The 13,916-nt window shown below is 32.2% G+C and overlaps 1 protein-coding gene across 1 annotated transcript in view; it reads left to right on the top strand.

Annotated features, from left to right (window-relative positions):
* Positions 1–5,545: 5,545 nt before the first annotated feature.
* Positions 5,546–13,916, top strand: part of LOC134692291 (DIS3-like exonuclease 2) — a 29,930-nt gene continuing 21,559 nt past the window's right edge. The window contains exons 1-4 of the mRNA XM_063552740.1: positions 5,546–5,575; positions 5,919–6,210; positions 6,745–6,812; positions 7,873–7,941. Of these exons, the coding sequence (XP_063408810.1) occupies positions 5,546–5,575; positions 5,919–6,210; positions 6,745–6,812; positions 7,873–7,941 (459 nt within the window). The remainder of the gene's footprint in view (positions 5,576–5,918; positions 6,211–6,744; positions 6,813–7,872; positions 7,942–13,916) is intronic.

Below are 13,916 nucleotides of genomic sequence, written 5' to 3'. Positions count from 1 at the left end.
TCGTTCATTTTTTGTTCATATATTAGGTAGTTAGATTTCTCGTTTGATTTGTTTTATATTGTCAAGTCGGGGCCTTTTATATCTGACTGCGGTATGGGCTTTGCTAATTGTTGAAGGCCGTACGGTAACAAATAAGTATGTAAAAGAAATACCAATTCATTACCGGATCATTTTACCATGTAAAGGCCAGCAGATTCAAATGTATTTTACAAGAATTATGTTACACATTTCCTCAGAGCTTTGCGCTAGTAGTCAAACTATCATTTATATTGGAGATTTTCTTTGAAAACATGCTGGACAATTTGAATGGCAATATTGGTTTTTATGATAACGAGACAGGAAAACAGGTTTACAACTATCATGAGATGGATGGATGGATAAATTTAGTTATCAGCGTATAATATAAATATTGGTCATATCAAAACGCGAACACATTGACTTGATGTGAAAATGAACTCTGTTTTGTACTCGAACCTCATAATGAGCAGTTATTTAAATGTCAAAGTAAATGAAGGCATAGACTTCTTGAAGACATGTAAGAGTACCTTGATACTTTACTCTGATACTGACCCGTCTAGTATTTTCTATTATTTCATGTCATGTGCTCAACTGAGAACTGAGCATCAAACTTGAATTTCGTAATGTGAATCAAAGTGATGTGTGTTTTCGTCAATGAGACAATATTAAAACGACAAAACCTCAATGATATCTGATAGTGGTAATATACATTACATGTATGTCAACCTTTAGATCATCCTTACTCTACAAAAGTTGTAATATATTTAACAGAATAAACCACAGATCTACAATTAACTTTCCACTAGTTGCACCCTTCGATGAGTATTAATATGGAATGCATATTAGGTGCTGTTTTTAGACCATTCTTCAACAAAATTTGTTTGACATGCACACGTATAAAAATTGCGGTTTTTATCCAACGCAATCATATATATATAGGTTTGAACGTAGTTTTCAATTTAGACTCGTTTATTTTTTTTGTTTGGGCATGTATCATATTTCCCCTCCGGTTTATATGATCCGTTCATCCTATATTGACTTTTAAATTCAAGAGTCAATCTTAAATTGAGAGTAAACAAGTAAAACTACGAGCTTCTGCTCACTGATGATACCCCCGCCGCAAGTGGATAATATTAATAGTGTAAAAATATGCAAGTGTTCGGTAAACAGGAAGTTGTCGAGTGATGAATCTGAAAGGCATCACACGGTATAGCTGACTTATATAAATCCTGAAACCAAATTTCAGAAACCCTTGTATTGTAGTTCCTGAGAAAAATGTGACGAAAATTTTCCACTTGGCTATCATGTGTAAAATCATACAAGTGTTCGGTAAACAGGAAGTTGTCAAGTGATCAATCTGAAAACGCATCACACGGCATAGCTGATTTGGATAAATCCTGAAACCAAATTTCAGAAATCCTTGTATTGTAGTTCCTGAGAAAAATTTGACGAAAATTTTCAACTTGGCTATCATGTGTAAAATCATACAAGTGTTCGGTAAACAGGAAGTCGATAATGATGAATCTGAAAACGCATCACACGGTATGGCTGACATATATAAATGTTGATACCAAATTACAGAAAGGGTGGATGTGTAGTTCCTGAGAAAAATGTGATGAAAGTTTCATGGGACGGACTGACTGACGGACGGACGGACGGACTGACGGACGGACTGACAGACAGAGGTAAAACAGTATACCCACTTTTTTGAAAGCGGGGGTATAATTATATGGCCTTCCAAATACCGTTTCGATCCCTAACATCACTGAAGAGACATATATTGTAGAAATCTTGATCTGGTGTACTAAAGAAATATTGACACCGAATGTTTGTGGCACAACATCGTAGCCACAAGTTAACAATTTTTTTTTCTGTGACGTATTAAATTCATATTAAGATTCATTTTGTTACATCTTGTGATCAATTTTATTTGTCAATCGCCAATGGCATTCAGCAGGGTTAAAGCACATCAGTTGTTCGACCTGTTAGTCAAATGCGTTTTGTTAAAATATACTTTTTCGCTTTTTTGTTCTTTTGGAAAATGTTGTTTGTGCTGTTTTTAGACCCTTCTACAACGAAATTTGTTTGACATGCACACGTATAAAAATTGCGGTTTTTATCCAACGCAGTCATAGGTTTGAACGTAGTTTTCAATTTAGACTCGTTTATATTTTTTGTTTGGGCATGTATCATATTTTCCCTCCGGTTTATATCATCCGTTCATCCTATATTGACTCTTAAATTCAAGAGTCAATCTTAAATTGAGAGTGAATTATATGGCCTTCCAAATACCGTTTCGATCCCTAGCATCACTGAAGAGTCATATATTGTCGACATCTAGATCTGGTGTACTAAAGAAATATTGACACCGAATGTTTGTGGCACAACATCCTGTCCACAAGTTAACATTTTTTTTTCTTTTCTGTGACGTATTAAATTTATATCAAGATCCATTTTGTTACATCTTGTGATCAATTTTATTTGGCAATCGCCAATGGCAGTCAGCAGGGTTAAAGAACATCAGTTGTTCGACCTGTTAGTCAAATGCGTTTTGTTTAAATATACTTTTTCACTCTTTCGGTCTTTGGAAAATGTTGTTTGTGCTGTTTTTAGACCCTTCTACAACGAAATTTGTTTGACATGCACACGTTTAAAAATTGCGGTTTTTATCCAACGAATCATAGGTTTGAACGTAGTTTTCAATTAAGACTCGTTTATATATACATGTATATATATAATACCCTCATGATAGCGATATTCGACTCCTTCTCCCAGCCACACACATATTTAAGTTTGTCTTATTTAAGTATTGAATTATAAGTTGGGTTAATTGACTTTCGTTATGGAAACATTTTCTGAAACTATTGTTAACCATATCATGCATATACCCTTGTTCTGTCCTATCCCGACCTTTTGTTACGGTAATTTTACATATGATATCACAACAAAATATCGAGATAACATATACCAACACATATATAAGGGATACACACCCATGATAGATAGTATTTGTTACAGAGAAAGTTTTTGCCATACAATTTCTGAAATATAAGGTAAGATATATAATGCATTATATAAATGATATAAGCATTACAAGTATTTCCTTTATATACTTAAGCATTTCCAAATTCAAAGCACGCTTTACCTTTTCTACAGTCTTTCTGTTTTTAATGTTATTTTTTTGAAGATATACGGGAATCATCTTATGTAAAGAGAATACGACAAAGTTAGCTGTTGGTATATATGTTTTTATTGAAATTTCCACAATAGTTTTGTATATTTACATCAATGGCATTCAATTGCTTGGCTTTACGTTTTTAGAGTTTCCTGATGAGAATTTGTCCAGAAAAGTTCGGACGCAAGATAGAAATAAATTTTCCTGTCTTTAATGTTGAATATTTTTATAAGATAAGCGCATGAATCTATGAAGCTACATCAAATGTTTTAAGTGGAACGTTTTTTCATCGCCATGGTGTTGTCAGTTTATTTTCGATTTATGTGTTTGAATGTCACTCTAGTATATTTCCCCTCTTTGAAATCAAATGATGAATCAGAAATGGGGAAAAAAAGTCTTGATATCAAGACAAAAGATTTTTTATCTGATTTGCCTTGTACAATATTAATATATTTGCTTTTATTTTCAACAATTAGTCTCTCGTGGTGACCGAATCTGCTATTTGGAAAATGGATCTTTCCTACAAAACAAAAAAATTACCATATTTAAATTTATTTCCTTATTTCAAATTCATTGGAAAAATCGTTGCATTTTTTGTATTCTGTCCAACAATTGTATACCGATTTTTGAACAGTTATACCTTATCAAGGAGGGGTATTTGCAAAAAAAAAAACCCAGTCGAGAGAATGGTAAATTTTCCGAACCCGAAGACGAGGGAAATTCATTCTCAAGACTCGTTTTTTTCCGCAAATACCACTCCCTCCTTAACATGATATACCTGTTTAATTACACTGATGTTTACGTATACAAATGCTTTGATGATCGTGACGTTACAAGCGTCAAGTCGAAAAGAGTATTTTTTGGCAAATACCACGTAAAATACCGTACAAGAAGGCGTATCCTTTGCCATATACCCCGGCGCCGTTAAAAAATGAACCATCTTCATTAGATAAAAGTAGATGGTGCAAAATCCATCATTCGTAGATAAGTTGTAATTACTTTAATAAGGACATGACTAAAATTTAAGTGACATTCTATTAATCAGAATATTTTAAGTATCCTTAAACTAACAAAACTAACGAACCACTTGATTTAATTTGCTTATAATACACAAAAAAACGTTTTAAATTGTTTAATTTCATGTTATAATGTATTTGTAATTCTAATCATCTAATCATTTCATTCTTATCATCTTAATCAGCAGGATATAGATAAAAATGAAAGTTTATATTTGCTGTTGAAATTTTATCTCTTGTTACCAAACACAAAAGCGTTCAAAAAGATAGCGATAGCCATAACTATTGATCTCATTGTACTATCGTGTTACTACATCTATTGCTAAATTTTATCTACTGTATAGGTGCAATAATCTTGCATTTAATTCCTGTGAAAATAAAAGTAGAAGAACTCGTTATGGAAGTTCGCTGCTCATTTTCAAAATAAATAACTTTCTATTAAACTAGAATATATTGATAGGGGTTTAATTGTGGTATAAAAAAAAGAAAATATAGGGGTCAATGTACTTGTTTTCGAGATATTACCTATTGAAATTTTGACGAGAAAATATTCTCTCTTGATTTGTAATAGCTTTATCATTGACCAGTTAAAACTCTCAAAAACTATTTAAAAATAAGTAAAATTTTATAATATAAAAAAGAAGATGTGGTATGATTGCCAATGAGACAACTATCCACAAAAAAACAAAATGACACAAACATTAACAACTTTAGGTTACCGTACGGCCTTCAACAATGAGCAAAGACCATACCGCATAGTAAGCTATAAAAGGATCCGATAAGACAATGTAAAACAATAAGACTTTTACAAATGGCTTATAATTATACATGTAAAAGATTTATAAAAAGAAAAATGGGGGTCCATTGGCAACATTTTTTAAGGCATTCAAACGGAAAAAACTAAAGGATTGCGAAAATCAGACAATAAATCCAAAACATGACAACCAAGCATACTAAAATATAATTTACTCGCTCTAAACTTGAAGGGTAGCTAACTTGTTTAAGAATAATTTCATATAACCGAAGTGGGAGCTCGTATGTTGTTTACAATTTGCAAAGACAGGAAAGAGCTTGAATCGCTCAACTAGTAAAATATTTCATATTTAGTTTACCTAGTGTACTATAATTAGTTATGTCTGCTTTTTTGTTAATTTGACTGCGTGATAATTTTGCTCAATTCAACGTAGTACATTATGTCGTTAGTTTAACAACAGTGTCCATCTTAATTATATAAATCATTATATCTCGTTATTTTTGCTTTTTCTTTTTCTTTTATGAACATGCAACAGATGCAAAACGTTTTATGAGAAAAAGGTACACCAATAAGCATACTACGATGTCGAAAGGCGGTCTTAAACAGGGAGAGGTACATGTTATGATTAGAGAGATGTTTCCTTTTAAATTGCGTTTTCATATAATTGTTCTATAAACAATGTAGTAAGATCATTTAATTTAATAAGTTTTATTGTTAATAACAAAAAAAAAAAGAAAAGAAGTCAACAAAAAATCAAATTTGAAACAACAATACATAACGCAGAGAACAACGTGGTTACGTGAAAATTGATCAAAAACTAGGAAAAATTAATTCATCTAGTCAACCATTGGTTATGTACAGTCATTCACCTCAGAAATGCATAACAAACATCTTAAAAAGATCTAAATGAGTAAGTAAAGCCATGAGATGGTTAATAACCAATGTTACATTTCAGTCTACTGTTCACCCAGATGATGTAACCGACAATAATCAGGAGACCAGTAATCCTAATGAACTACACTTAGAAAATCTTTGCATAGCAGAGAAAAGTGATCAACCTTCTACACGACAAGGAGAGTCTACGATAGGCTCACCAGGCACGCAGCAATTTAGAAATACTAACAGCCAGTATGGAAACAAGGGCAGATCTACCGGTCAATCTTCTGTAAGACCAGGAAATGGCAGTGGTCAAAATCAGCAGTACAGAAGAACAAATAACGGAAAAGGAAATGATCCTTCATCTAAAGGTAAAAATAAAATAAAAAGGGTTAAAAAAGGGAGTGACGCAATATATAATGGTATAAAAGCTAGTAAAAGAGGCTGAAAATAGGGAAAATATATAAGTTTAAGTCAACACCTTAAAAAAAATAATAGAAAGGGGAAGTAGATGCCTCCTTATAGGAGTCGCAGCAGAGAAAAGTATGGGGTAAATGTAAAAAACAAAAAGGCCGGGATTTTTTTTTTGGCATTTTCTACTCGTCTTGTTTCCATTGAAGTGAAAAAGAAAATGTCATCCGACTTATGTCTTGACTGCGTCAAATAGTTTGCAAAGCTTGTAAAAATATATTAGAAACAACAAAAACAGGGTCCGATAGGGAAGATGAATATAACCCTTTATAAACGACAATTGCAATTCAACTAAATCTTCGATAGCTGTACAAATTGCTTTGGTCATTACCTTGAAATATTTTGAAATATAGTTTCTATTATAAATCACATTTACAGTTTGACGTAGTTCATATGTATATATAGATGAAGATCAGACAATTCCATATTTGCAGGTAATGCACCTACCCAACGACAGTGGAACAAGAATACATCTGGGAAATCCCAGATGACACCAAAAAAGGTTAAATGACTTAACATAGAAATAATAGCTGATCCATAAATGAAAACAAATAATCTTTAACACAGCAAGAAAATCTCGCATCCGAAGGTGGGCTTATGAAACACATAACTATCAACAATTTTCAGAATTTTAAAAGTTATCAAAGGTACCAGGATTATAATTTAGTACGTCAAACGCGCGTTTCGTTTACATAAGACTCATCAGGGACAATCTTTTCAAAAAAATTATAAAGCCAAAAGTAAAAAGTTGAAGAGCATTAAGGATTCAAAATTCCAAAAAGTTGTGCCAAATACGGCTAAGGTAATATATGCCTGGGAAAAGAAAATTCTTATTGTTTTGAAAAATTCAAAGTTTTGTAAACAGGAAATTAAGAAAAAATGACCACATTATTTATATTCATATCAACACCGGAGTGTTGACTACTGGGCTGGTGATACCCTCTGGGACGGAACGTCCACCAGCAGTGGCATCGACCCAGTGTTGAAAGTGTTGAAACTAACAGAGAACCACATATCATATATAAAATGTAATCAAGAATTAGTATTAACATACGCTGAGTGAAATATAAAATGATTTTGAATAGAGATATGAAAATGTGATAGGAGTGATGCATACAAAACGATCTAATATGGTTGTCTAAACCTACCAGAACAGTATAGCTTTTAAAGCCAATTAGTAATTGGATAGATTAAACAGTCTTATAGGCTTATTGTCATTTTCAAATTGGTCTTTTGTGGATAGTTGTCTCATTGGCAATCATACCACATCTTCTTTTTTATATTATAGGATAAATAGAATCATAACTGTGAATTATTAATTGAAAAATGCTAGAATCTGTAATGAAATCTGAGCAATTGAAACTGATAAACTTTATGAAACTATAGAAAACGTTGATAATTCAGAGACAACTGTTTTTCTCTTGTCATATGATTATATAATTTTTTAGTAAGGACTTGTTTTGTCACTTTGGTATCTTTCGTCTCTCTTTTTCCAGTTACTTTATAAGACTTTTGTACATATAAACCATTGAATATGCACCGTTTTTCTTTTGTTAATTTAGTCCGGATATGAAGCATATATGACAGAAGCTGATGTCAAGAAAGGACTGGTTTCAGGACAACTAATACAGGTAATTGTACGGTTACATTCAATGCTGACCTTCTAGCTTAGACCCAGTAGTCATTAACTAGGTAGAATAATTTACAATCAATACTGTGTTTTAACTTTATGTCCATCAGTGCTTTTGCGGACTAGCTTACTTGTCTTTTTTTTTATCAGAAGTCTCTCTAACTTGGACTTTCGACACGCATATATGTTAGAAAAGTGTTACAGTCACTTTTATGTCTTTACGTTATAGTCTTAAACAGGTCATTAGATTTAATGCCATTCTTCTAAAATAGAGAAAATGCAACTTCTACATGATTCTTACTGTTATAGTCAACGTATAGTCTATTTACTTCGACCAGGACACTTATACAGATATGCTGATTACCTGAGTCAATGTTGAATTATTATTATACAAGAGAGAATTTTTGTCAAGATAACTCAAATAAAGGCAACGCTGTTCAAAAGTCAAAAAATTGATTGAGGGAAAACAAATCTGAGTTACAAATTAAAACCGAGCAAAACACATCAATTATAGGTAGAGAACAACGAGACAACAGAAACAATGAAGTGCAACCAAAAAAACGACAATGCAACATACTAGAAATGAACTATAAGATAATTACTGCCCTTTTCCAGACAGAATTGCCCCAAAATAAAGAAAAAACGATAAATAGGCAAAAAAAGACTATTCTACGAATCTGTACTTATCATGACCAACAAGATGAGAGTTCTTTTATCATGTAGAATCTGCTTAACCTAGGCCTTCAAACCCCTGAGGTAAGCATCAGTGTTGGTGGTGCTTGTGCCGATCTGTCTTAAATTTTCAATGTAGTGTTTTGTAAACTTGCCATGAAGTTCTTTCGATTTAGGAACCTTGAAAGTCCTTTTGCTATCTTTCGCAAAACAAAAGCAGATTTTCAGATATAGAGTATATACTCCTAGCCTTAATATGTATTCACACCTACTTTAATTTTCAATTATTTCTAGTTGTCTTATCATAAATATATAGATACATGTAGCGTCAATGTATAACAAAAATATGTAAATGAATAAAACGGCAAGATTCAACTATTATTTTTCAGGGTCCAATCAGAATTGTAAATGATGAAAATGCTTTTATACCTCATCCTGTACGTAAGATAATATCAATAATATGATAGTGATAGGAGTTATGAATACAAGTGTGTTTTTTTCATTTTGTGTTAATTAGGTCACCAATACACATATAATTTTTAACACAACGAGTTGTCTCCAAGTGTGGAAGAAATGTAATTTGGCCTAGGTAATCGTCAGTGAAAAGTTTGATTTTTTTTTGCATTTCGTTACGGTTGATAGAGAATTTCAATATGCTACGTTTAGAGAGAATTTCAATATGTTACGTTTAGAGAGAATTTCAATATGTTACGTTTAGAGAGAATTTCAATATGTTACGTTTAGAGAGAATTTCAATATTTAAAGTATATTATTCAAAAAGAATGAAACAAATTTTAAACTTGCTACACGTAGATTCTTCATATCATGAACGTTGGAGGATAGATGAAATATCTAAAAGGTATGAAATACACAAATTATATAAAAACCAACATGTTCACACATGAAAAATATCTTAACACTAGGAATATGCAATAAATCAAACACAAAAATTCAATATACTAGTATCTTAACACGACGAGGAAAACATTAGTATAACAGTCTTTAAGGAAGGTTGTTGTGTTAATCAAAAGACTGTCAGTTATAAAAAAAACACTTTCGTCACTAAACTTCTTTTTTTGTCTTTTGTGATCATGTCAATTGTACTAGAAAATCTGTCCAGTAAACATTACTTATAACAAACATGCATTATGTGATAATTTGTGTTACTACGTTTTTTTTATTGAGTTAATAAAATTGAGAATGGAAATGGGGAATGTGTCAAAGAGACAACAACCCGACCAAAATAAAAAAATACAACAGCAGAAGGTCACCAACAGGTCTTCAATGTAGCGAGAAGCCTTCCAATTGATATTTTATAGAGTGTCTTTCTAAGTTATACTATTGTTTCAGAAAAGGGAGAATGATTGTTACCATTAAAACGTTTAATCCCGCTGCAATTGTTTGCACCTGTTCTAAGTCAGGAATCTTATGTTCAGTGGTTGTCTTCTGTGTATATGGTTAATAAGTGTTTCTTTTTTTCTGGTTTTTATATATATTAGACCGTTGGTTTTCCCATTTGAATGGTTTTACACTAGTAATTTTTTGGGACCTTATATAGCTTGCTGTTTGGTGTGACACAAGGCTCCGTTTTGAAAACCGTACCTTGACCTATAATTGTTTATTTTCATAAAGAGTTGTCTCATTGGCACTCATATCACATCTTCATTTATCTATATATGATTTTTGGAAACAAATTATTGAACAAATAAGTATAATGCATATACAAACTGTGAATATTAATCATAAGAAACAAAGTTTTTACTTGTCACATGACCCCTGAAACGTTGTTTTGATTGAGCTCTCGTGTTCTTCATATTTCATTTATGATGTGTACGTAATCCTAAACACTCTCAATGATTACATTTGGTTCTACTTATTTTAGAATTAGCAATGCATTCTAAACTCTCGAATCATGATTTCATAGTTGGAAATCAGCAAATCATCACAATAAAGCATATAAGTATGTAACACTCAGAAACGTGTCTTTCACCCAAACGTGTCCGATTCCCAAAACATGTCTAGTTGAAAACAGCACCAAAGCGTGTCATTTGTATAAACGCCCAAACGTGTCTATTTCTCAACTAACCCCCAAACGTGTCCAATCCCCAAAACGTGTCCATTACAAGCGTAATTTGCTAATTGCTATTTTATTAACGTATACTAATTTTACTAGTTCATTAGAAATATAAATAAGGCACGTTAGAAATTTTTCAAAACGGCAGAACTAAACTATGTTTAAGTGGCGGCGTCATTTCGCTATATTGTATGTAAATTGTAGGCCACCATGTTTAGTTAAACTGTATAGTTAACGGGTTAAAATGTCCCTTTCTCTGTGCATTAAGACGTTAATGTTCTCTCTAATAATGCATGAAATACTGGCAACTGGACAATTCGCAATCAACAGTCTAGAGTTGATTTTTTCAATAGAACTAAAAAAACAACAACATTAAAACTTGTATGTTTTCTCTAAATATGCAAGAAATACTTGCAACTGGACAATACGCAACCAACAGTCTAAAGTTTATCTTAACAATAGAACAGTGAATCGTTAAAACATGTATGTTCAAATGTTAAAAAGATAAAGACAGGTAGCCTTTGTTCTCTCTAAATAGAACTGCAAAAACATTAAAACTTGTATGTTCTCTCTAAATATGCATAAAATACTTGCAACTGGACAATACACGACCATCACTTTAAAGTTAATTTGTACAGTACAACTGTAAAAACATTAAAACTGACAAAACTATTGTTCGCTCTAAATATGCATAAAGTACTTGTAACTGGACAATACGTAATCAACAGTCTAAAGTTTATTTATACACTACAAAATAAATTTGCAATTAAAACCTGTGTTGATTACATAACAATTATATTCATAAAAAAAGAATCTATAAAACCTATGCAAGAAATATTTGGCACTGGACGTTAAATCTCTTTGTCGTGTGTCTTTAGTGATGCTGGAAACCTAAAATTCATTAAAAAATCGGATAATCAGTTTATGATTTGATGAGCTTTTAAATACGCACAAATTATTGACAAAAGTGGGGGGGGGGGGGGGGGGGGGGGGGGGGAAATGCTGTTAAAAATCCGCCATACAATATTCGGATAAATATAAATGGTATCAATGGATTTAATAAGTTCAAATAATTAGCAAAGTTAAGTGAATATGAAATACTTGCAACTAGACAATAAGCAATTTCACTCAAGTTAAATAATTATAACAGATTAATTTTGCAATTATTATAATCATTAAAAACCTACATTGTACTAACTAAATCTGATAAATGACAACTTCATCTTCTGTGTCTCCCATCATAGAATTGCCGTAAACGTTATCAGAGATTTTATTTAGGAGATACATGTACAGTTTTAGCGCTCAAAGAAGTGTGACGTTTTGGCGAAAATCATATATCGGACCCGTTTGGGGGTTATGAAATCGGACACGTTTTGGGAATATTGTACATTTCGGACACGTTTAGGGAGAAAAGACAGGTTCAGGGGAATCGGACATGTTTTAGGGGAAGGACACGTTTTAGGGGAAGGGCACGTTTGGGAGTGTTACAAGTAAACAAACGATATTCCACCACTTCTCTGTTGCTTACATTTTCTAAAAAAACGTATGCTTCGTGTTATTCATAAAATTGTTAACTTATAAAAAGGAAGATGTGGTATGATTGCCAATGAGACAAATATCCACAAAAGAACTTGCACGTTTCAGCAGGAAGTTAACTTTGTGTTTGACAAAATACGTTTTTAAGAAAACTTGTACAGACATGAGTTGGATTACCATATAGGATGGGGATGGTCTATTAGTGGTACAATTATACACATATAATCGTAATCTTTGTTGAGACTATGATACTAATGTCATACTAACTCATTACATTGTGTATATCTATAGTTCCTAATACTAGCTATAAGCTGGTCTTTATATATGTTACATTAAACTGTCATGTGAAAAAAGCACGTGATAATATACCCACCCCCTCTAAAAAAATGCATCAAAAACAGGTAGCAATATATTTGGAATGTTATCCCGAAGTGAATTTGTTATGTTTATTTGTCTGTTTGTTTTTGTTTTAATAACACCTTATGTAAGAATTCAGGGTTTTGATTGGATGATAGCCAGTGTATTTTGCTAACCAATTTATTGTTGGTGACCTTCTGCTGTTGTGTTTTTTTTATTTTGGTCGGGTTGTTGTCTCTTTGACACATTCCCCATTTCCATTCTCAATTTCATCGTTCATTTTTTAACGTCGCCGGGGTTTTTGGAAAAAGGATATGCTTTTTTACCCTCTCTGCCGTGGTATTTGCCAAAAAAATACTCTATCCGACTGGTCGTGTATAACATCACGATCATCAAAGCGTTTTAGAACATTCACATTCGGTGTAGTTAAACAGATATAGCATGTTCTTGAGGGGTATTTTGCGAAAAATACCAGTCTTGAGAATAAATTTCCCTCGCCTTACTGATCGCGAAATTTAACATCTTCTCGACTGGTATTTTTTGCCCCTCCTAAACATGATATATCTGTTTATAAATCACTTTCTATATAAAATAATTAAGTTTTACATGTATAGATTGAGAAAACATGCATAATACATTGGAGTACCAAGGACAGACGACAATCTTAGTTGAGATGCAAACCAAATAGATATATGTTACAAATGACATGTTAATATCATAAACAAACAAAGAATATTTAAGTTGAAAAAAACCCAATTTTATTTTGTCAATTTGATTTCATCGTACATGTCATTCCTTGAATATAAAAAAATGAATATTTCTTAGGATGGCGTATCAGACATATGTATTTGTGGTACTGATAGCAACCGGGCTTTGAATGGTGACATAGTAGCTGTGCAAATACATGACAGGGATAACTGGAAGGTTTGATTCTTAATAAAAATCAATAAAGATATAATGTTATCAAAGGTACCAGGCTTATCATTTGATACGACAGACGCGCGTTTCATATCAGTTTAATCTAAGATTCTTACAATTAATTTGATTTAATGTTTAAAAGAGGCAATTGCTACTAGATACAGAAAAATACAGAATATTGTTTTGTTTAAGTCAATCATTAATAAAAGCGAACTTGCTTTTTGTAGCCAATTTAGTTCAATGTTGTCAAAATATGCAAAGAAACATCATTTCCAAGTGAATATTTATACCTTATTTAATCCGTATTCATGGTCACCTTAACCAATTAGCTAGAGATTAGTTGCGCATGTATTATAAAAAGGAAGATGTGGTATGATTGCCAATGAGACAACTATCCACAAAAAAACAAAATGTCACAG

This window comes from Mytilus trossulus, chromosome 12 (genome assembly GCF_036588685.1).
Source record: "Mytilus trossulus isolate FHL-02 chromosome 12, PNRI_Mtr1.1.1.hap1, whole genome shotgun sequence".
Classification (NCBI taxonomy): domain Eukaryota; kingdom Metazoa; phylum Mollusca; class Bivalvia; order Mytilida; family Mytilidae; genus Mytilus; species Mytilus trossulus.
Note: the sequence above shows the minus strand (reverse complement) of the source record. Positions and strands in the feature narration are given on the sequence as shown.